Here is a 25,188-nt window from a genome sequence, read left to right as displayed (position 1 = left end):
TCAAAATAACTTTAAAATATATACTACTGCTAGCTTTGAATCAACTTTACACTAAAATAATATTATCTTAAAATTTTAATTTTTTTATAATTTGATATTCAGGTTGACGTTTCACTTATTATAAATTTAATCTAGATAAATGCTTATTAGGACAAGTATACGAATTGGGAGAAAAATTATATAAAAAATACATTTACGAAAAATTATGTAAAAATCAAACGAAATTTTAGTTGACACGGTTTAAAATCACCATATAAAGACAAAATAATTCTAAAATTATGATTTAATTGAATTGGTGTTGAGTTGATTAAAATTTTATTTAAATTTATGACGTAACAAGACACGTTAATGCAGTTATTCTGGTTTACATGAGTCCAAATTTAGAATTTCTTCTTACAATTGTGAATTAGGAGGCTAACCTTTTCAAACATCTTTACAGGTATTTCGCCTTTGACACCGACGGTCCAGCCGCCTTCTTCTATTTTATGCACCTTAAGCTTTATTATTATTATTGGGAACATCCATTGAATTTGCTTGCTTGGTAACATGTTCAAGTAAGTAACCGAGGGATGCACTGCTCCAAAATCCTTTTCTATGGAATATGATATTTATGCTGACAATAAGATATATATTACTTTTAAATTCAAATGAAAAATTAGAACCTTGTATTTAACTTTGCTAAGGAAGAATGTCTAATAACAAGATTCTTTTTTAAGGATTTATTGTTGGTAATAAAAAGATTAATTTTGAGGGGAGGAAAGAACAGTGTATTTGTGCTATTTTGTGGTGGGTTTTAGGGCAAAAGGAAACCCATGTTGAGCCCAATCACTGTAGTTAGAATAATCCACTTTTTAAGATAATTCTAATAGTCACAGTATTGTTTGGCTACTTACACCAATGTGATACCATTTTCTCACATTATTCTGAAATGAAATTGGTGGGAAAAATAAGGGCGGGCGACTTGGGTTATGTTTGGTTATTATATAAGCAATTAAGCAAGGCAATGAGGCCTTCTCATGTCATGTTGGGTAAATAAAATTCCATTTTTTTCCTTCTCATCAATTTGATGGTGAAGGTCAATATAAACAAAGTCAACCTTACATCAAGTCATTTTTATATTTTTCCTCATCTAATGTAATACTTCGGACATTTTCATTAGTGTCAAGATTTTGGAATCTAGAGAGTAATTTCAATATTATTTCTTTTTTAGGCAAATATTATAATATACTATCATTTTAACCGACAAATAAATAATTTTCATCAAATATACACATTACCTTAAGACATTCAAATAATTATTCTTTAAATTTCGCGCCATATACAAATTAATCCCAAGCTTTATGAACAACAAGTACTATAATGATATGTCATGGTAGAGAATTGATAGAATATACAACATTCTTGGAAGCTCATACATATATAGTATTCATGTTGGCTAAACTACATATATTAGATATAACATGATACAGGATTCATGTCCCTTTATTATTATATGACTTAACTTTCAGTATTGCAAAATGGGTTTAAAATTTTTAAGTATCACAGCTCTTGATAAACCCCGGAAATCTTGCAGGAAAGCAACATGTGTTGTCATAATTTTAATTTGAGAAAACAAAGCTTAACCAATTAAAATATAGCATAGTGTATCCAAGTTTGATGCAAAGATATATTAGATTCAGAAAATACCGACTAGCCCTTACAAATGCTCATAAGAGAATGGAGGTGAATAATATGTAAATGTATCTCAAAAGTGCTTTAATATTTAGCTTTTCATGAATGGACTTAATTCTTTATAGTATTAGAAAAATAAATTAGAATGGAATTCTAAAAAATGTAATTCGCGAATAATGATACACATATGTTAGGCCTTTAGCTCTAAGTACTCAATAAACAAAAGAGACAAGTAATTATATGAACCCTCTTAGAAATTTATGTGTAACCAATGTGGGATTGCCTTTCTCTTTTACATTACTAACAATTTTTAATAATATAAAGACTAAATTAATCTATTTAATAATGAATAAAATCATGTGGAAATAGATACCTATGACGTCACCAAATTCTAGAAAAGTACAAAATGAACTCAACTTGGTACCACAATGTCTCTTTTGTCTTGGAATTGACTTCCTCAAAAATGGATTAACTAAAACCTGCAATAATATATCATCCTTGGAGTTAAATAATAGTCCTCCTTTAAAATAAACAGAAACTTCGGAGTTGTAAATTATTACACGCCATGCCCTTTTTTGTAAGTTTCTTAACATTAGAAAGCATTGCTTAGTAAGGTAAAGTGAATATTTATTGAAGGAAAAGCAAGCATTCGGTTTTCAATTTAGTTTCCTCTTTACGAAACACTTCCCCTTCAACCATTTTTCCAATGTGAAAAGCCCTTAAGCCTGTAGAAACCACCTAAATTACACGCCAATATTACTTAAAAAGCAAATTCGATTCAACTTTGATTGAACCAATTAATGCCGCCACCATCGCTTATATTTGGTAATAGGAATTTGAGGGACTACGATCGAGTTGAACCACCCCTAATTCCTCGTCTTCGTTGTGGCCTTTGTCATCCACAGCCCCGATGGCCCACCCAAATTGGAAAGTAACATCGAGGAAATACAGCATGAAAACGAGGGCCGTGCAAGAAAAGAACATAGGAAGGGGTCCAAAGATCCACAAAAAGAGGGGGAAAGAGAAGTAGAAGGCACGAAGTCCTAGGGACCAAAAATAGCTGCCTCTGTTCACCGTGTTGGCTACGTATTCAAGCGTGAGATGCTGGTGTCGGTGGGACATCTTGTTGAGTGGCACGTTGATGAGGATGCTTGCATGGCTGTAATACCTGATGGACTGTAAGTTGAGCAAAAAGGCCACCAAGAAGCAAACCAATATCGAGAAAAACTTTATTGAATAAACGAGGTCGCTTTTATCTCCGAATACAAACCAGGACGATCTATCGCTGGCGCTGCTCCCGCCCGTCATCAGGATGGCGATGAGGGAACTAAGCATGATAGCCGTGGATGCTAATAAGGTCGACGCCATTATATTGTTTCGCAGCGATTGCACTGCCAATACTCCTTTTGACCCGTCCTGCATGTCCCCAACAATCAATTAGTTACCATTTCTATAGGAAGGAAATCAAGATTTAAAGAAAGAAGTAAATGACCAACCTCCATCATAGCTTGAACCCAAAAACGACGGTTGATGGCGTTGATGCCGATGACAGTCTTGGTGGGATGTTTTAAGATTCGATAGAGAAGCCATAAATGGTAGGCAACCATTAAAAGAATCCCCATCGGGACTAGTACGCAATCCAAATATTGTTTCTCCATACTCATATTGGACAGAGTACAGTTTCAAAGAAGGCGTTTGGCTGTGACAGACTGCCTCAAGCGTTCTTCAAAGCCTAAAAGACGAGTGTGTTTTTGTTTGAAGTGTGAATGGTGAGGGGAAAACAAAGAAAGAGTGCTTTTTGGTTGAGGACTGTTTGTAGTTTGCTTGAATGTATGGAAGGCAACGAACCGTATTTAACGAGTTGTCAGCGTGGTATGATTCTTATTTTACAAGTTTTTGTCATAATTAACTGAAGTTGTATTTATCAATACAGACCACTAATTAATTAATATTTACTTATTTATTAGATTTTGAAACGCGAGTTTCGATGTGGTGTGGACTAATCAATGGGGTTAATGGAAAATAAGAGTTGAGTATGAAGTGGGACTCTAACGTGGCACTCGGCCATGACTTGGTTTACTGCCTGGCTTACTGCTGTCAAATGTGAATCCCTTATTCCCCTTATCAATTATTCCCAATCCTTAATTCACTATCAGTTTCTAAAATCAAAATACCTAGTGCCACTCATGATCTCCACCAGTGACCTCCAACGTCGCTGCCCGTCTGTCTCCCACCCACCACTCCGTCTCCCGCTTCCTCAGTTTTGTGCCTATCATCGTCGCGTCGTCCCACTCCAACCCATCACCATTGCGTCGTCCGTCTTCCTGTTGCTTCCTCTGTCACCGGCGTTCACCACTATCGTGGCATTCTCTGCTCCAGCCTTCAGTCGTCATCGTCCCCCTAGTTTGCCCGGTATATATGCACCGTACTTAAAGATTCTCGTTCTTCTATCTTGACATTTTGATTTAATCTCTGTAGTTAATTTTTCACAATGCATGTTTTCCTTCCTGGTACTGCCAATTTCATTGTTGTTCTGGCTTTTTTTACTGCGTCATCAATCCAATGAGGTCTTTTGGAGGTGATGTATCACTTTTAGTTTCAGATTAAACAATGTGGTGGTTTCATTAATTGTAGTGGTGTTTTGTCCTAGTATGAATGAGTTTTCTTTTTGAACTGTTTTTCTCATCGTCTGGTAGTGTTTGGAACAGAATTTGGGCTGGGTCGCTTTGGGCCGGTCTTACCAATCGAGACTAAATTTTTTAGAGCTCGGCTTGATTCATAAATAAGTCTAATACTCCACAATTAACATTGATAATAAAATTGAGATTTTAGAGGTATTTAGGGTATTAATGGGCTTTTTTGTGATGAAAAAATTTAAGGAAAAGAAAAGAAAAATTAAGGCAGTGTTGAATCGAGTCGATTCGAATTAATCGAGTTGATAAGAATGGGTGAGCATTCGATCGAATCGAATCAAATCGAATCGAAAATTTTCGAGTTAATCGAGTTTTCGAATCTCATTTTATCATCCTAACTTTATTTGAAGTTTTCTCGAATCGAGTCGAGTGAGATGGAATTCGAATCGAATCGAATCGAATATATTTGTTCGAGTTAAATTTTAAAAAATAATTTTGGGTCCTTGTAACCATTGTCACACCCATCGTAATAAAATTTGTCCACCTTAATCAAAATTTTTATTAACTTTATCACTTCATAATTTATTTATTAATTTTTTATATATTGATTATCTTCTTTGCTTGCTTAGTTGTTTCAATTATCTTGATTCTTGTCACTATGTATTTTAGAATTAAAAATATATTAAATGTAAAAATATGATTTTTAATAAAAGTTATTTTAAAAATAAAACGTGAAATTGATACCAATATAAAATTTTAACACGAATATTTTATGGCATTATTAATAATTCAATTTTAATATAAATATTCAATATGACTAAATAATTTAATAATATAAATAATATAAAATGTGAAATTTAATTTAATTTAATAATATAAATAGTAGATATAAATAAAATTATTACTATTTATGTTTAGTGATTTTTTGGATAATTTTGATTTTTTATTTGAGAGTAAAGGGTGAGAAGTAAAAGTTTAGGGGAAAAATAAAAAGTTTTGGAGAATAAAAGTTTGAGGGAAAGTAAATAGATGGGAGATGGGATGGGAAGGGAATAAAAGTTTTAGGGGAAAAGTGGGAGGAAGTAAAAATTTTGGGGGAAAATAAAAGGTTTTGAGGGTTTTTGAGAGTAAAATTTTGAGAAAAAATAAATGGGAGAGTAAAATTTTGGTGGGAAATGGATTTTGGGTAGATTGGGGGGTTGGGAGGGGAGGGGAATAAAAGTTTTGGGGGGAAAGTGGGAAGGAGTAAAAGTTTTGAGGGAAAAGTAAAAAGGTTTGGGAGGTTGGGATAAAAATGTAAAATATTATATTTTGATATTCGAATTATTCGAATTATTCGAATTATTCGAGTTCTTCGAATTTGAAAACTCAACTCGATTCGAACTCGAAATTCGAAAAAAAAATTCGAGTTGATTCGAATAACTCGATTCGTTTAACTCGAAATTTGAATTTTTTTTTATTTTTTCGAGTCGAATCGAGTTTTGCTCACCCCTAGATAAGATATATTTTAATAATGTAACTTAACTTCAGGTTTTTAGTTTTTACAAATTGAGCAGAGTGAAATGAGATTTTGGTCGAGTCAAGTCAAATAAACTTGTTCGAGTTAACTTAAAATAATTTAAACAAGTCTTGTTGACAATATTACTAAAATTGGAGGTAGAATACAAAAATTTGAAATCATATATATTTGAAAATTTCTTTCAAAGTAAAAAAAAAACAATAGACTTTAGTATGATAAATTAATTTAGTAATTTACCTAATAAAGTCATAACACTAATAATCATATAATACTTTTTAAAGTTTAATAATCAAAATGTAGTTTTAAACGAATATAAGTGACAAATAGTTTATTAACATAACGTTAATAATCCGATCTATTTTTCTTTAAAGTCTTTTAAGGTAAGCAAAATTATTAGTGAAACAAATAGAGAAAACAAAGAAAACTAAAACCGAGGAAAATCTAAACCCAGGCTAATAAGCTTCCCCATTGTACTCGGTCCTATTATCCTCGAAAATCATTGCTAGAAGACATCAAATCGAAATGTAAGCAATCAAGTAAAAAGGACGGGGGTAAGCACGTAATAGTGCGGCTCTAGCAAGACAATTAGCGGCTTAATTTGCAGCTGGACACATCCAATAAAAGGATAAAGCTTTGGAAAGATTCTTTCAAAGCCAAACAGTCCCGAGATAATGGGCCAAACTCCGACAGCCGATTGGAATGAGAGAGCAATGCATCAATGGCCACTTTGCAATCGGACTCTACCATTACAATGTCCATAGGGAAAGCGGGCCTCACGAATGGCCATAGTTTCAGCCGAAACAGGTTAAAACACAGAACGCAGCACAATAGCGTGCCCCTTGATAAACTGACATTGGTCGCCATGAATAATAGCTGCCAAGACAATTACGTTCCAACCAGACGAGATAGCAGCGTCCACGTTACATTTAAAGCAATCAGGTGGAGGTGTCAACCAATACAGCAGACGAGTAGGATGCCCGAAAGATACACCTTGGACACGTTGGAAAACAATAATCGCCTCTCACCAATCCTGAAGGAACGTATCTACGAAAGGCACAATTTTGGCAGGTTGAGTCATCACATTCTTCCAACACAAAAGGTTCCTCTGGAACCAAAAACTCCCAAAAATAGTGAGAAAAAGTTTGCTGCGAGAGGAGTCCGGAAGATGTAGTAGGTAATACATAAAATCAATAAAGAGTTATGCATAGGAACCATGCCAAGACTGTCCCAAGCAACCGTAACAGTCGGGCATTAATGCATAATAGCATGCTCCAAACTCTCATTTCCCCTGCAACTAACACAACTAAGATCAATGACACAGACCTTCTCAAGGAAACAACTTTTGCTCGGGATAAAATGTCGCAACCCCCGCCATACAAAGGATTTAACTTTTGGTGGAAGAGCCAAGTTTCAAAGTTTCAACCAAGCACCCACAATTGCCAACGACGAAATATTAGTGCTAGTTTGAAGAGCAACTCGATAGCCAGGCTTCACATTATACCGGCCATCCTTAGAAAATTACCAAATAAGTTGATCTAGAGGGTTTGAAATCGAAAGAGGAATGCTAAGAACTTGCCTAGCATCTCGAGGCTCCAAGAGAGTAATTCAAACTCAAACCATCGATATTGAACAAAGCTTTCACCAACAAATTTTCAAAACCCGGTAAGGCCTCAAATTTAACGAAGAAAATATCATCATTAAGTAACTAAGGATCCGCAAAAACCTAAATAGAGTTCCCATCCTCTAATCACCAATGCAGCCTTTTAAAAAGCAAAAACGAAAGAAGGATTACTACCTTCCGAAGCATTGAATAAGTCCCCAACAGAATAGTATTTAGCTTTGTAAATTCTATTAGCAAGAGATTCCGGATTGGCAAAAAGACCAACATTGCTTGCCCAACATCATTAAATTACAAGAGTTGGGATTCGGAAATCCCATACGACTGTGTTTTTTAAGAACACAAAACTTGTCCTAAGAGACCCAATGAACTTGACCCCGAGCCCCACCAAAAGAAATTCGTCATTTTTTGGAATTCATCACAAGTACCTACCGAGGTCATGAAGACATTCATGCAATAAACCGATAAAGCTTGGGCAACTATTTTAATAATGATCTCTTTACCATATTTCGATAACAACTTATTCTTCGACTAAAGATCTATTTGGTAAGTCGATCTCGAATGAAAGCCAATTTCCATGCCTACACTCTCACAGAAACAAACAAAGAAACGAAATCAAAACAAGCAAGATAGCAAAGATGTACAGAGGCATACAAAACTTGCACTCTAGAGAGAAAAAGAAAAGAGCCAAGACTTTTAAACATCATTTTTAATTTCAACACTTAAATCATCGTAAAAGCATCAAATATATGTTGAAGTTAAGGGTTTTGTTGAGGAGTGTTTTTAGGCACATAAGCTTGTGCTTGGCAATTTGGCATTTTTATTCTCCTGGGGAAAAAAATATGGAATGGCGTATGAGATTTGATTGATCATATATTTAATGCAAAAGAACAAAAACATGGTTCCAATTACTTCAATTTTACAGATTTTATTTTTTTGAGAAAAGATTGAATCCATCAGTAAAAGTGGTATCACTTCTCGCAATACGTTTATAGTTGAGTTCTGCAAATTGTAGCAGGTTTTTGGTAGATTGATAGTTCCCATATTTATATTTATTTGTCTTTTTAAGTATAATTACAACTGTAAAACAGTAATTTACACATAAAATACATCATCAAAATTTTAAAAAGAAAACTAATTTATCCTCATCTTACAAAATAGTAAATATTATTTTGCGACTATTTTTATATCTCTCTATAAATCTAAAAAAAAAAACACATGCACATAGGTGAGCTGCTAAAATCTAGTGCCAAATATTATTATGAGAATATTTTTTATATATTTTATAAATTAAAATTATATATATACACATAATTGAGCTATAATCTAGTGTTAGTGGAGTGTATTAAGAGTCTTAATCAAGGCACGTATATTTGAAGTTACAATTACTTGGCTATTTCAACAATTATAATTATGATTAATAGTTATAAGCTTTGAACGGAATAATTTAAGTTACATTAACTAACTAAATATAATTCAATTAACTATTTAATCCACACATTATTTCAAGCCAAAATCTCATTAATAGTAACGTATACCCTCAATAGGAACCCTAACATTTATTTTCTACAAATAAGTTAATGATTATCTACCTTTTTTAATTATTTTTGTATAATTAAACTATTCTTTATATTGGTTTTATGTAGCTTCCTCCTCAACAAAGTGTCGTCTCTAAAATTAAAACTTGAGCTATATCCTTAAAAGTACAATATACATTATCATTACATCTAACTATTATTTTTTTTAAAATATATTTAATAAATCACATATATACAAGAAACAAAAAAAGTCTCCGTCCTCTCAAAAGTAAAATGGTCTATATTTATTTTGCACTATTCCTTCCATCTAAATTTATTGTAAAAAAAAAGTGTATGAGATCATTTTTGAAAAAACATTGTCTTGGATAATCGAAAGTAACTAGCTTTTTGCTGAAATGATTTATTTGACATCAATGTGCTTCTAGCTTGCAATTAACTGAAACTGCGAAATAGCTTAGCAAAGCAAAAGTTGGGTTTAGTATTAATAATTTATATTAACCACATATATTCGAGATAACATATAAAGGATTTATCTGGCTTGAATATTATATGATCACTCGACTTTCGCAGCAGAATAGGTTTAGTATCACAAGTAATTCATGATGAACTCCAGAAATTTAGCAGGAATTTGTTATTATTATAGTATGAGAAAGTAATGGTAGGCACACTAGAGTATATACTGGCTTACATATCGATCATGCAAGTTTGATGCCCATCTATATTAAATATTTAAATTTCAGAAAACATTTAAGAATATATATATATAAAGTAGCAGCTAGAATTTACCTCGATTTGATATCGACACCAAACAATGGTTCAACTTTAGATGTCCACATGTCTAAATGAGCATCTAGGTATTCTGACATGACATCACCAAGTTGATGAACTGAAATTCTCTAAAGGACTGCAGTCTTCCACTCCCAAGTTCTTTTTGTCTTTGCGTTTGGTTCCTTAAGAAAAATGGATTAACGTAAACCTAAACAAACATCAAAGTTGAATATAGTTTTTATATATAAAAATAGGGTTGTCCATAACTAAATACAAATCGACCAAGTTCACGCCATGCCTTTTTTAGTAGAACCAAAATATATTTTTATATTTGTTTTATAGTGAATAAAGATTCATCCTTTTAACGCGGCATGCACTTTTTTGTTAATTTCTTGACATTACAGATCATTGCTGACAAAAGGAAATTAAACACACAAAGGAAAAGCAAGGTTTCAGTTTTCATTTCCTCTTTTAAGGGACAATTCTCCTTCAATACATTTTGGTGTGTAAGAAAGACTAAAACCCTTTTCGGGATTATTTTTCCGATGATGAAAAATTCAAATTGATTCAACTTTGATTGAACGAGTTTAACGCCGGCGGGGATTAGGATCGAACTGAACCTCCTAATTCCTCGTCACCGGTATGGCCATTGTCATTGACAACCCCAACGGCCCATCCGAATTGAAAGGTAACATCCAGAAAATACAACATGAAAACAAGGGCAATGCAACAGAAGAACATAGGAAGGGGACCGAAGATCCACAAAAAGAGGGGGAAAGAGAAGTAGAAGGCACGAAGTCCTAGGGACCAAAAATAGCTGCCTCTGTTCACAGTGTTGGCTACATATTCAACCGTGAGATGGTGGTGGTGGTGGTGGTGGGACATCTTCTTCACCGGCACGTTGATGAGAATGCTTGCATGGCTGTAATACCTGATGGACTGCAAGTTAAGTAAAAAAGCCACCAAGAAGCAAACCAATATCGAGAAAAACTTGATCGAAAATGCCAGGTCGCTTTCATCTCCGAATATGAACCACGACGATCTATCGCCTTTACCGTTAGTCATCAAAACGGCGATGAGGGAACTCAACATGATAGCCGTCGATGCCAATAGAGTCGACGCCATTATGTTGTTTCTAAACGTTTGCACTGCCAAAACCCCATTTTTTGACGCTTCCTAACCAATCAAAATTATGGAACTCAGTAAATTTTTTACATCAATTAGAAACAGAAACCATTGAATAAAAGGATATATAAAAGACCAATGACCTCCATCATAGCTTGAACCCAAAAACGACGGTTGATGGCGTTGACGCCGATGACAGTCTTGGTGGGATGTTTTAAGATTCGATAGAGAAGCCATACATGATAAGCCACCATCAAAAGAATCCCCATTGGAACTAGTACCCAATCCAAATATTGTTTCTCCATAGTCATATTGGATAGAGAAGAGTGCCTTCAAGGCAAAAAAGACGAGTATTTCAGTTTGAAGAGTGAAGGGTGAGGGTGAAAACAAGGAAACAATGCTTGGGCTGATGAGGACTGTGTTCGTTTACAGTTCGCTCATACACATGGAAAGAATCAAATGAGGCGTATTTAAAGAACAGTCTCGAGCGAGTGTACCATTTTTTTATTTTACAATTTTGATCATAATTAATTATAATTATAGCATATTCATAACACCATGTCGTGGAGAAATAAATAGGGCAATGAATAATAGGATTTGGAGAATGAAAGTGGGACTCTTACGTGGACTGCACGTAAACCCCACTTGCCCACCCACCAAACCCTTCCCCTTCCATCACCTGTTTTTCTCTATTCACTTCAAACGCTAAACCCAAAGCAAAAAGATCAACCTTGGCTATTTAGCCGTGCCCTTTTGACTCAAATGGTTGCCTCTACGCGGCGGGAAATTGTTAAACAAAATTATTTTAATCTAGAAGATAAAACTCTCATTAAAAAATTAATAAATTGTCTACATTTTTTACGAATTTGAACTTTACTATTAATTTTTTAACAATGATGGAATGGTAATTCAGGTGCATTTCACATTAATATGATACCATTTTTTAGAAAATAGCATAAAGAAAATGTGAATTATTATATATTTGTCATGTTTTTAATTAGTATTCTCGTTAAAAAAATCAACAATTCAACTCTTTTTAAAAATTGATAAATAAATTTTATATTTGTTAAAATTTCAAAATAAAATTTAACTTTAAAAAAATAAAATCTAAATTAATAAAATGTTTATATTAAAAGATAAATTTATCAAAATAATCGACCCAACAAACGTATTAATTTCCTGTCAAGACGTAAACTTTTTGAAAGGACTTTGGCAGGTTCGTTTTTGCTTTTGAGAGTCAACCGAATTCTAGCACGAGGCGGTAGCTACCGCTACACTTTATTTTATGCGCGTTAAGGTTTCTTTTCCCTCTTTTCAGCACAATTTTATGTCACGCATGGTTAACATGTTGTCATTACAGCACTTACTTAATTGGCATTCGCCCATGAATCAATTTTTTAATCACTCTTGGTCGCTTCTCTACCTTTATTTTTTTTTTCAAATTTAGTAATTATTTTATTAATTTGATAATTGATATATCCACTTACAAATTAAAGTCCAGGTTCAAAAGAATTTAATTACACAAGAGTTTTAGACAATTAATTTGTAAACCGAGACACTTGGTATAGCTATTTATCAAGATCTGATAAACAACTAAAGTTATAGCACAACAAACTATAATAATAATAAGACTAAGATTTACAATTTTCTACAATTAATTACCTTTAACACCTCATACTCGATCTGCTACGGGATGCCACAACCGTTTCCAAAGCAACTACATTCAATCATACACCATACAACCATTTACACATACAATTCAATATAATGCACATTCATACTATGTTACATAATCATTTATGGATCTCATATGAGCTTATGAAAGCCCTTTTGTTAACCCGAAATCGAATTAGGACTAAATTGTAAAATTTGTAAACTTCAGGCCGACATCGTGACATCATGGCTTACACGTAGCAACATCATCAAACAGAGAGTTCACTGTCGACCTATGTCACGACGTTGGGAACTCGAAGTCACAACGTTGTCCCTATTTTGGCAAAGAGCACTTTTGTATGTTTTTGTTCTCTCTAACCAACATTTATACACTTCCATAGTATCATCCCTCAATCAATACAATATGATTCTATATTCAGTTATATCAACCAATTCACACGAGCATTTGGAACCAAGCATTTAATATAACATATAACACATAATCATCTATCAAACTCATTTAAGTCATTTAACATTCTAGCCATACCAACTATTTATTTCAAGTCGAATATATTATACCTATGCAATTTATACATCAAAAACTCATATAACCTTGGCGTGAATCAAAACAAAGCATAAGATAACTATATTTCAAACATAACGTTCAAACTTACTATTCACAAACCATGTATTAATTTATCTTGCCCAACTATTTCAATTTGCAAGCTTTAACATACAAGCACATGCAAGTTTAATATCATCATTATTAATAGCATTAAATTTGACCTAACCATGCATCAATTAGGTCATATGTTATGCTTAACATACAAGTTCAACCACAAGCACATATATCACATGAATATCAACTCAAAAATAATCATTTGCACAATAAGGTGTCCCTATATACATGCTACAATATTTGGACTCAAAATGAATATAATTCTACCGTCTTGTTAATAATGTGTGCTTCGCATTGATCCGACTCGGTTGGTTCCGCAAAGTGATGATCTACAAGTAGGGAAACAACTATAGTAAGCATACAAATGTTTAATAAGCTCGAATGAAAAATACTATGCTTACCTTGTTCGTACACAAGCATGTTAGCTACCTTAGTTTAACATAAGTTTGGCTAGGACATGGCACTTTAAAATATCAACAAAGTGAGCATATGTATCCATGATCATTAAACATTACAAGCAACTCAAAGCCTGCCAATTCATATTACTATCACATAGCTTATCCTAATACCGTATTATATCATCAATCCATAAGATTATACCAATTATACATGATTCATTTCAATGATATATCAAATTGATATATCAAATTCACTCCATCACATTTTCAAGTTTTCAATTTTAAAATAATGTTTCGTCCGATAGAACCCTAGTAAAACAGACTTGGATATACGGGTAAATTAGACCACACTAGGTTGCTCATCCGAGCTAAAACTACATTAGGTTGCTCGTCCCTGTAATCAATCATTTATATACATTTATACCCTGTAATCATTCAGATTTCCACATCTATGCCCTATAACATTACATAATAATCAATCATCACATAACAATTCCAATTCAATCCATTACTAGCCACATATGCCAAATTCACTAGTATTTCAAGTTACACTCAAACACACATATGTCAAATTAAATACAAACACTCATATCATACAAGAAACAAGATAGTAAGTTAGTAAGTTCCATATGAACTTACCTGTTCAAAATATGAAGTGAGTGAATACTTTAGGGACTAATCCGAAATTTTAGCTTTTCCTCTATTAGCTCCACTTTAATCCAAATCTTGATCTATACAATTATTTTACATAACAAATCAATACCAAGCATTTTCATACAATATCATGCATGATCCTATATAAATCAAATTTTCAACTTCTCTCCTTTTTACATTTTATTCAATTTAGTCCTTGAACTCGAGATAAGCATAACTTTTGATTCCTAGCTTTAGATTAAAATTTAATTTTATATATTCTCATTAGAGACCTTATAATTTTTATTTATAACATAATTTCATGGCATGTTTTACATTTATTCAATTTAGTCCCTAATGTAACAAAGTTAATAAACAAGCTAAAGTAACTTTACAATCTAATTCTTTTCATAATCTAAGCTTAAATTCTATCAAATTTAAGTCTAATTCATCAAGAAATCGACAATGGCAACTTCCTAAAATTTTAATAGTTTATCAAATTGGTACATGGGCTAGCTAAATCTAGCTCCCATGACCTCAAACCCATAAAAATCACATAAAAAAAGTACTTAATTTCTCACCTAATCAAGTGACCGAATGTATAAGGATTTTGAAAGCTTTCTTTGGTTTCTTCTTATGGTGGACAGTTTAAGGTAGAGAAGAAGATGACAAGACTCTCTTTCTTCCCACCAAAATTTTATATTTATAGTTAAATTAAAGTTTAAGACTTAAATTGATTATATTTACTTATCTTAACCAATCATTGTTGATACTTAATCAATATGCCACCATCATCCACTATCTTTTAATCTAAAATGCTTTATTAATCATTTTGGTCATCTGGTTAATTGATATTTAAGTCATCAAACTTTTGTTAATTAAATTTCTATAACAGTTGGATTTTATAATTTAGTTCTCGAGTCTTAATTAACTATTAATTCGACAAAATTACTCGATTAATCTTTAATACATTTTATGTGAACTCCGTAAATATTCATATTTAATATTTACAGACTCAACTTATAAAATGAAATTTCAAAATTACACTGAAAATCGAGCCGTTAGATAAACCTTATTTCATTTTCATGTTTTGCTGATTTAAGTTTCATAATACATTTTAAAGCACTGACGTCAACACTCCTAAAGCTTACATTTTCTTTGTAAGGACTTTCAATTTCCAAATGTGGTCTTTTGTATTATATCAAGTGCCTTCACGTCATCAAAAGACATTAACATAATATGATTAATTTAAAAAAACTGTAATGAAAAATAATTAATTTTTTTTTTACTACATATGTCTAAGTCCTCTTTTTATTATTCTAAACTCCCGTTTTTGGCCAAGATGACATAAAAAGCCATTCTTTTGAGTCAAAAAGTGGTACAAGTTGAAACATCATTTGAATTTGCCTGATAGGTAACTCTTTCAAATATGATTGCTAAGCAAGGAATAAACTTGATTGAGTGCTTCAAAAACTTTTTACATTTTTATTAGTTTGGTATCCATATTCGATATTTGTATTTAATACATATTTTAAGATAAAATTATGGGTTTTAAAAATATAAATATATTTTTAAAAATCAATCTAATATTTATCTTTGAGTCCACTATACATCGTAGATAATAATAATTTTTAAAAACAAAAAAATATATGTAAAAGGATTATGATATTTGGGAGTTTAACACTATTTTTATTTTTATTTTAGATATGATTAACCAACTACATGAATATAATCATATATTATATATTCTTAAAAATGAGTTTAATCCATAAATTTATACTTAGACTATTTTTTCTATCTTGGCATTTAATTTTTTTGTCACAGTATCTAAACTACTTTTTTTTCCATGTTAGACCTTCGTCAATCCAACCGTTAAATCTATTTTTAAAAAAAAGGCTTAACCTACAAATTGGCATATAAATTGGACTGATCTTTCTCTCATTTTGACACATAGATATTATTTTTATTTTGGTCAAAAGTGATACCTAAACTTAAAGGTATGCAAGAATTAATCCGGACCGGCTAAACCGATTAACCCAAATAGTTTCGGTGTTTCTGAATCGATGTTAATCAGTTTGATTTGAAATCAATTTATAAATTTAATTATTTTAATTGAGCTGGTTTGATTTCAGTTCTGGAAACTCAAAACCGGATTAACTTAATAAACCCTTACCCACAAAACTAATAACTAAACCCAATCTTAGAAATAAAACAAAACCCAACTTGTAACCCAGCACTCCAGGAGCGTGAACCCAAATAGAGAAAACAAGTAAATATAATGGTTTAGAAAACCAAAAAACTGTGATTAAATTAAAACTTAACAAAAATAATAATATTTAAAATCAAAGGAAAATTCAATGAGATGAAACTTTAGCTAAAGGTAAAACATTCGTTTGATTCATAAGTTTGATCATTGATACAAATATAATTTTAATGTGCTTTAACAAATTAGTTATAGCTGTCAATGTAGCGCCTAAAAATTAATCTCTCGTTACCTTGTTGATAACCGAGAGGTAGCTCGTTGAAATTATTCCCATTATCAATAAACAACTCTATAACTTAATGCCTAGGATTTAACTTATTGATAACATTAATGACGAAAGAGATCTAATTCAGACCAACAAACACATATTCAAATTAAACAATTACATAGCTCAAACGACGTAGATTGTATACATAGCTTATATTCACTTATGATGTTCGTTACAAGTATTAGAATTGTTAGGATTGACCCAATTAAGCAACAAGTAACAAAAAATAGCGAAATAAATTGAGAAATTAAACACACAAATTTAACATGGAAAAACCCCTCCAAAGAGGATAATAAAGTCACGGGCAAAGATAATTTTACTATAATAGCAAAAGAACGAATAGTACAAAAGATGGAGATAAAAACTAAACCCAAAAAATCCGAAAACAAAGAACCCTCAAAATGTAAACACAAAATTCTCTAAATGTGTTATGAGTTCTAATCTCTAATGGGTGTATTTTCTAATGTTGTAAAAGAGTCTATTTATTGGCTAAATTCATAGGTCAAATAATAAAACAATCTAGACTAATCAGAGTTTGATTAAAACAAAGAAACAGAGTTTAACTAAAAGATTATTTCTCAAATTTGACTGAAATAGGCGTCATACTCAACAAATCTCCACCTTGACTCATATTTCCACAACGTCATATTTGCCAAATCCCGCCACAAGTCTATCTTGAACTGTGCAGAGAATTAATTTAGTCGAATCTGTGCTTAGAAACTGGAAGACTTCTAGCCTTCGACTTGTACACTGACGAATTAAAATTAACCCCAGTCTGATTTTCACGAACACAGTGCCCTAACTTTTCAAAACTTGCATCCAAAAAAAAATCTCTCTTCAACGAAATGGTCATACATTTTTTCCTCTTATGACCAAGTTGTCTCAACTCCAAACGAGTTGGATTCGACTTTGTAACGGACGAGGGACGTCTAATTTCACCAGTCACTGTAGAACCTTCCAGGATATAAAGACTGTCGGTTCTTTTACCTTTTAACAAAACAAGAGCTCCACAAAATACTTTAATGTCATTCGACTCGATGTTGATTCTGCATCCTTTCAAGTCTAAAATACTCAATGAGATGAGATTCTTTCGTAAATCAGGTACAAACCTGACATCTGAGAGTGTCCTAATGTCTCATCGTGTATCCTAATTTTAACAGTACCAATACCAATTACCTTATTTCATGAATCGTTTTCCATGCGCACAACTCCACCTTCAACCGAACTGTATGTGGAGAACCATTCTCTATTGGGACACATGTGAAAGAACATCCCGAATCTAGGATCCACTCGGATGTGGCTTAGAGTTATCGCTCGTTAACACTAACAAGAAATCATCACCGCTAACATCGACCAAATTAGCACCAGCTACATCTTCCTCGTTACTCTCAACAACTCTTTTATTTCGCAGTTTATAACAATATGCTTTGGCGTGACTTAACTTTTTACAATAGCAACGCCTTTTGTCTCGTTTCTTTGATGCTACCAAAACGGAAGCTTGCCTATCTGCCTTACTATCCAAACCAAACTCATTGTCGAGTTTGTCTTTACTCAACAAATGACCCTTTACATCTTCGAACGAGAGTTTGTCTCTACCATAAATCAGGGTCTCCCTGAAAGACTTGTATAAATGGGGTAAAGAGAAAAATAATAGCATAGCTTGATATTCATCGTCAATATGAACCCCTACGTTCTTTAAATCATTTAAAAGAGTAATGAATTAACTGATGTGATCTCTAAGAAGTTCACCTTCATTCATGCGAAACGTAAATAGATGTTGTTTCAACACTAAACGGTTAGCTAGAGACTTAGTAGCATACAGAGTTTCTAACCTTTTCCACAAGGCGGATGAGGTCTTCTCCATTAATACCTCTACAATACTGTATTTGCGAGGCACAACTGGATTGCAGACAATGCATTTTCATCAAGCTCTTCCCATTCTGTTTGATTTAGATTCTTAGGCTTTTTCCCGGTAACAACCTTTTTCAAGCCGGTTTGAACTAAAATTTCCATCATCCGAACTTGCCACAGATTGAAATTTGTCTCACCATCGAACTTCTCAATTTCAAACCTTGTTGCTGCCATCTTTGAATGGGTTGATCTATGAAAATTAAACTAGCTTTGATACCACTTGTTGGGATTGACCCGATTAAGCAACAAGTAACAAAAAACAGCGGAATAAATTGAGAAATTGAATACACAAATTTAACGTGGAAAAACCCTTCCAAATATGATAAAAAAAACAACGGGTAAAGATAATTTTATTATAATGGCAAAAGAACGAAGAGTACAAAAGATGGAGCTAAAAACTAAACCCCAAAAACCCGCAAACAAAGAACCTTCAAAACATAAACACAAAATTCTCTAAATGTGTTATGAGTTCTAATCTCTAATGGGTGTATTTTCTAAGGTTGTAAAAGAGCCTATTTGTAGGCTAAATTCATGGGTCAAATAATAATAAAATAATCTAAACTAATCAGAGTTTGATTGAAACAAATAAACCGAGTTTAACTGAAAGATTATTTCTCAATTTTGACTAAAATAGGAGTCATACTCAACAAGAATCAATTAAACAATTACGAATTTAATAATTTAATAATTTTAATTAATAAGACAAATATTTTAAACAATTGAATACGAGCTCTATATTCAATGAACTTAAATATTTGTAATTAAATCGAAGACATGCGAATACTAAAAATAAAGAAATATGAATAACAATTAATCCCACAAACTATTTGAATCCTTTAACTAAATAAAAGTTTAGCAATCCATAGAATAAGAAAAATATAAAAATAATAAGTTTGCAATAAGACAAAATTCAATGGAAGAAAAGTTGTGTTTAACCTTCTAAAAAATCCTATTTGTAAAGTTTATTTGACCCAGAAAAGACTACAAAAGGCTTTAATCCTTGAGAAAATGACAAAAATAACTTTGAATCTAGAGTCAAAATGGCAAGAAAATCCATGGCTCACAAGCGTTAGTGCTGCGACTCAGGCTTTTGCTAGGGCTCCCGAGCTACTGCACTGGGGCTTCGCAACTTTGAGATGCAACCCACTTTTCCACCTTTTATTCTTTGTGTTTTACTTGTTTCACTTTCACTATTCATCCCATAATATAGGGTGTTATCTCATTATTGCTCATTCTTTAGGTAATATTAGATTACGGGCGTAATATTAAATTTGTGACCAATTTGTCATTTGTTTTTATTATTTTAATAAATTTAGGTTTTATTCATAAATAGAGTTTAAGAGTAATTAAAACAAAAACAAGAAATCTTAATAATGAACTAGTAGATGTCATACATTACAATTATAATAATTATATTTTATTTAGTAGTTTATTTATTAATATGTTAATTATGATTATAACCATAATTATGTATGATATTAAATCACTTTTCATTAATTATTATAATTATGATTTATAAATTTATTCCAACACAATAAATTGTAATAAAAATAATAATTGTAACCATTTGTTATAATTTTATGGAAATTGGAACTAAAAATATTAAAGGAACTAAACTTGTTTAAAAAAATAAATTCTATAATAAGGACAATTGAGTAAAATGTGCTTCTAGGTAATCTCATATTCTGTTAACCAAACACCTGAATCTTACATTCTAGCCAAATAAAACAAACAAGTTAATCTCACATTCTACTGGTAATATTATATTTCTAGAATCCTATTACAAAACGTAATCTAAGATTCGACGAACCAAATATTCCCTTAATCTTAGGCTCCATTTGTTTCAACGTAAAAGCTTTTACGAAAATTATTTTCAGCCTTTTCCGATGTTTGTTTCATGTAAAATAGGATGGTCAATGTAAAATGTTTTCAAGTCAACGTAAAATTACCCCTTTATTCCGGTAAAATGTCTTACCAAAATTTTTTTCGTAAGACATTTTCCAAACTGATAAGGCTCTGTTCACTGTAACACCCCAATATTCGACCCGAATATCGGGTCAAAGCATCAGGATGTTACATTCTCTACTACATTATTCACTTATCAAATATTTTCTTTTAAACTTTCATAACTTTTCAATTTAGTCCATTTTTGTCATAAAAGTTCAATATTCACTAATTAATCATATTAAATCAATATTCTTTCTTGTTACACTTTAATCACATAATTTATTTCAATATATTGTTTCACGTATCAAATTTCTATGTATTTTACTTTTATTATTCCATCCACATATTTTATCAAGTTTAGCAATTTAATCATTGTCATCATAAAAATTAAATATTTTTCACAAATTCACTTTTACAATACTTTATACATATTTTATCATCTCATAACGCATTCATTAAACTTTTATCATAAATTCCTTATTCACATATTAAATCGCTTCACACTTAAACTTTTGTACATTTTTCAATTTAGTCCCTATTGCCATGTAATTTATGTTTCACCATATAAGCACTTTTATCAAATAATTTATTATAATATCTTATTTCACATAACAAATTTTCATACATATCACTTCTCTTGTTTCAATTATAAATTTCACAAAATTTACAATTTAATCCTTAACATCATGAAGATTCTTTATTTACTATAATTTCACCTTAACACCACTTTGTGATCAATTCTCTACTTATCATAAATCTCAAATTTATGTTTGTTTCATTGAAAACAGTTTTTGTGAAACATTTTCAAGAAATTTGTCAAATAACAGAAAATATTTTACACAGATTCATCCAAACACCAAAAATATTAACTTTTTCGAAAAGTAAGTCATTTTCTAAAAGCTATTTTCGTGAAACAAACGGAGCCTTAAAAATTTTAACATGTTTATTGCAAAAATTAATTTTCAAAAATTAACAAACTTCTTTTCACAATTTTAGAAACATAGTTTAGAAATTTTCTTGAGAATAGAAGAGACTCATTTGCCGGATATATTTAAAAATATTAAAATGCAAGACCATAAAATTTAGGCGAGACGAGAATAATTTCTTGAAATAAAACAATATGTAAAACAGACATTTAAGTTTTCTGTATTTTGAAAATTAATCAGTAGAATCACTTATTCATGATCCTTTTAAAATTAATGAAAAAATATTTGTTTTCACTTTTCGGGATAAAATAATTAAAATCACCTCGAACACTCGTAAACGTTCATGCTTATAATATAATTTTTATAATTTGTATAAAAACAAATTGGCTTTGACTATAGTTATCGTGTAATTACTCCAATTCTTATTCTCCCCACGGCAATTCGGTGAGATTCATAATCACGATGGTTACTCAAATATATTATCATTGTATAATTACAAACAATTACGTCCAAATCCAATTATAAGATGACTTTTCAAAATATCTTATTATTATTTAAGTGCAATCGAATTGATGCTCCAATTCAACCTTATTATTATTTTGAGGCTGAAAATTTATGGTTACTTTTTTTTAACAATATTGATTTCAAATCCAGAGTCTCTTAATTTATAAATGTGGTGCAAAGGAAAGGAAGTTAAGGCCGAAAATAGTAGTTGAAATAATCCCATACATTATGCGGCATAGAGTTGATTTCATGATCCTAATGGTGGAAATAATGATTCAAATCATTGTGCATATTGAAAGTTCAATTTTATAGCATAAATTCTACCTTTAAGATAATGGTGTTAGGATGCATTCAACTTAATTCTGTATCAATGTTTTTTCCAGTACAAAATTATAATTTCTCCACTCAATTTTATATCATAAATTCCACCTTTTTAAGATAAGGAAGTTAAAGAAGGATTTTGAGGTGAATTCGGCTGTGTCTGATTAAGGCTTAATTCACAATTTGATTTTTATTTTATATATATATTTATTATATTTTTAGTACATTTTTGATAGATGTTAAAAATAATTTATAACTAATCATAAATTCCCACGTGGTGGCTTTATGTCAAAAACATATATATATATTTATTTTATAAAAAATATATATACACATTAAAATATGAAAATACAAATGAAAATATAAAAATTCATAATAATATATACAAAATCTAGAAATATATATATATATATATATATAAATTATAAAAATTATAAAATAAAATTTACAAAAACATGATAATTGAAAATAAATTAATTTAAATTAATAATACTATTACAAAAATGTAAAAAATTGTAAAATTATTTAAAAAAGTTTAAAAACACTTTTTTTATAAAATTCTAAAAAGTATTTAAATTTTTTTTTGCAATTACTTGAAATTTAAATATATTTTTTTAATTTCATATATTATATGTGATTTTTTTACATTTTTAATCGATATAACATATAATATTTTTTTAAATGACACGTGGCGTATTCTAATAGTGCCACGTGGTAGGTCAATGCGGATCAATGGTTAGTCAACGATTGGTCAATGTCAAATTTTTTATAATATTTAAAATTATAAATTTATTTTTTTAATTTTATTTTAATATTCATATTTTAAATAAATTTAATTGCTACGTGGCATTTTTTGTTAGCAAAAAACAAGTCACATGACACATTTCCATTGGCCAAAGTGGCCTAACAGATTTTGTTTAACCGTCATTACAAAATGGACCAAAAATAGAGGAAATTGATACTTTAGGTATCAAATTGAGACAAAAAAAAAGTTTAAGTACCAAAGTGGAAAAATGAGTATACTTTAGGGGCGAAGTCATGAATTAAGCCATTGGTTAATTTTAGAAAAGATAAATTTGTCATATGTTCTTGTACTCTTCAAGATTTTAGAATTTAGTCTCTATATTTTTATTTCTATGGATTTAGCCCCCTACTTTCAGCTTTTAAAATTCAGGTCAAACTGTTAACACTTTTTTTTTGTGTTAAATTCAGGTTAATTACAACTCATTTTTTAATTACATTGCTACAAAGTAGTAATTTTTATTTTAAAATGTCATACCAATAAATTTAACAAAAAATCTAATAATATTAACAGTTAAACATAAATTTAAAAATTTAAAAATAAAAATAAAATAAAATAAATAAATTCTAAATTTTGGAAAATAGATAAACTTCCAGCGTTTTCTGAACTTAGGATGGATTTAGATGGTGGTGTGTTTACCTGTGGTTAGTGTAAAAACAGTGGTGACGGTAAAATTAAATACTATAGCAATACTGTAATATAAGACTAAAGATAAACTAAACATATCACGTACCTAACCGTCCATCTAAACTCACCCTTATAGAAAAAAAATTATACAACCAGGCCTTTGTGACATTGATAAATAAAATTGAATATATAATATTTATCATCATTTTCATAAACAAATTGGTGTTCAAAGGTCAACGTAAAGAAAGTGAACGTTAGGTTAGCACTTTAACCAATGGTTTTCCTTTTTTATATTATAAAATATCTAAAAAAGGGGAAGATTCCATTAATTATCAAATCCAAGTTAAAAAGAAAAGAAAAGCAACGTCAATATTTAATTATCATAAAAGAATATGCTTTAGTTAAAGGGTTTTGTTGGTTTAATTAAAAATGTATATATATTGCACGGATATAAAACTATATTTTTGAAAGATTAATATTTTAATAATCGAGCTGTCTTATTTCATATTCTATTCATAGCTTAAATGCTAAGTATAAATATTTAAGTTCGAGTCTTATTTTTTGTAGGACTGACAAAATAATCACCAAATTAAAAAATCAATATAATTAAATGAGAGACTAGCGACCAAACACCGAACAATTATTGAAGTAGTCGAAAGATTAAATATAGATACCCAAATACGAGTCTTATTTTGCACATGGTCACTTTTTTCTCTTTTACAACTTTAAGCCATTTTACCTCCATCAAACCTAACTAAACCCATCACATGAAGATACATTGATTTAAATATCTGTACTTAAAAAATTATTTAAATAAGGAAGTTAATTACCAAATACAAAATTATTCATCCAAGTGTACCCAATCTAGTACTTTAATAATTAGATTGGATGAACATGAAATATCGAACAATTTGTTTATTCAATAATTGATTTACAAAGTCTACTTTATAAATATCTTATTTATACACAAAAGATTTTATATTATTACCCTTATAACCACATCTAAAATGTTTTATTAATTTAGGAAATAAAAGTAAATTCTGCAGATCATTGAACAGATTTAGGTGGATGGTGGGGCAAACAAAGTACTGAAGTAGCCTACCTAATCATTAACTAAACCGTTGATGCTAGTGGGAGTGGACAATGTCTCCTTTGCTTAAATTTTCTATGAAAAATGATCCCTCATTATTATAAAACTAAAGCCAATCTCTGGTTGGTGGACAGTGGAGTAGTTTAAGTTTTGGGTATAAAGACAACACCCTAAATTTTATTGAAATCAAGTATAACTAGTAAATGATCCGAGAATCTTGGAGAAACTGTTAATTTAATTTTGGTCACCCAGTTTGGTGACTGAATTCAATTTGGTACAACCCCCTCTTATTGC

At 30.8% G+C, this 25,188-nt stretch overlaps 2 protein-coding genes and 1 long non-coding RNA gene across 4 annotated transcripts; 1 reads left to right on the top strand and 2 right to left on the bottom strand.

The window, feature by feature from the left end:
- Positions 1-2,281: 2,281 nt before the first annotated feature.
- Positions 2,282-3,498, bottom strand: LOC128035406 (uncharacterized). 2 transcript variants are annotated; one of them, XM_052625024.1, is made up of 3 exons: positions 3,168-3,498; positions 2,942-3,087; positions 2,282-2,839 (listed from the first exon to the last, which is right to left on the bottom strand). In XM_052625024.1, the coding sequence occupies exons 1-3, from the start codon at positions 3,333-3,335 to the stop codon at positions 2,488-2,490; spliced, it is 666 nt and encodes a 221-aa protein (XP_052480984.1). In that variant the 5' UTR covers positions 3,336-3,498; the 3' UTR covers positions 2,282-2,487. The 2 variants fall into 2 exon arrangements, with proteins under 2 accessions (XP_052480984.1, XP_052480983.1); XM_052625023.1 differs by having other exon boundaries at positions 2,282-3,087; positions 3,168-3,496.
- Positions 2,812-4,299, top strand: LOC105765397 (uncharacterized). The gene is made up of 2 exons (XR_001124824.2): positions 2,812-3,543; positions 3,639-4,299. It is a non-coding gene; the product is annotated as an uncharacterized LOC105765397 (long non-coding RNA).
- A 5,887-nt stretch (positions 4,300-10,186) lies between these two features.
- On the bottom strand, positions 10,187-11,322 carry LOC105765396 (hypothetical protein). The gene is made up of 2 exons (XM_012584469.2): positions 11,016-11,322; positions 10,187-10,923 (listed from the first exon to the last, which is right to left on the bottom strand). The coding sequence occupies exons 1-2, from the start codon at positions 11,181-11,183 to the stop codon at positions 10,351-10,353; spliced, it is 741 nt and encodes a 246-aa protein (XP_012439923.1). The 5' UTR covers positions 11,184-11,322; the 3' UTR covers positions 10,187-10,350.
- Positions 11,323-25,188: the final 13,866 nt, after the last annotated feature.

This window comes from Gossypium raimondii, chromosome 12 (genome assembly GCF_025698545.1).
Source record: "Gossypium raimondii isolate GPD5lz chromosome 12, ASM2569854v1, whole genome shotgun sequence".
NCBI classification, from domain to species: Eukaryota; Viridiplantae; Streptophyta; class Magnoliopsida; order Malvales; family Malvaceae; genus Gossypium; species Gossypium raimondii.
This window is presented reverse-complemented; position numbering and strand designations above follow the sequence as displayed.

Excerpts from the sequence above, each read along its gene's own strand:
- LOC128035406 (XM_052625023.1), bottom strand. The coding sequence starts at position 3,335 with ATGAGTATGGAGAAACAATATTTGGATTGCGTACTAGTCCCGATGGGG. Across the intron at positions 3,088-3,167 it reads GGGTTCAAGCTATGATGGAG|GACGGGTCAAAAGGAGTATT; the intron begins GTTGGTCATTTA and ends GGGGACATGCAG.
- LOC105765396 (XM_012584469.2), bottom strand. The coding sequence starts at position 11,183 with ATGACTATGGAGAAACAATATTTGGATTGGGTACTAGTTCCAATGGGG. Across the intron at positions 10,924-11,015 it reads GGGTTCAAGCTATGATGGAG|GAAGCGTCAAAAAATGGGGT; the intron begins GTCATTGGTCTT and ends TTGATTGGTTAG.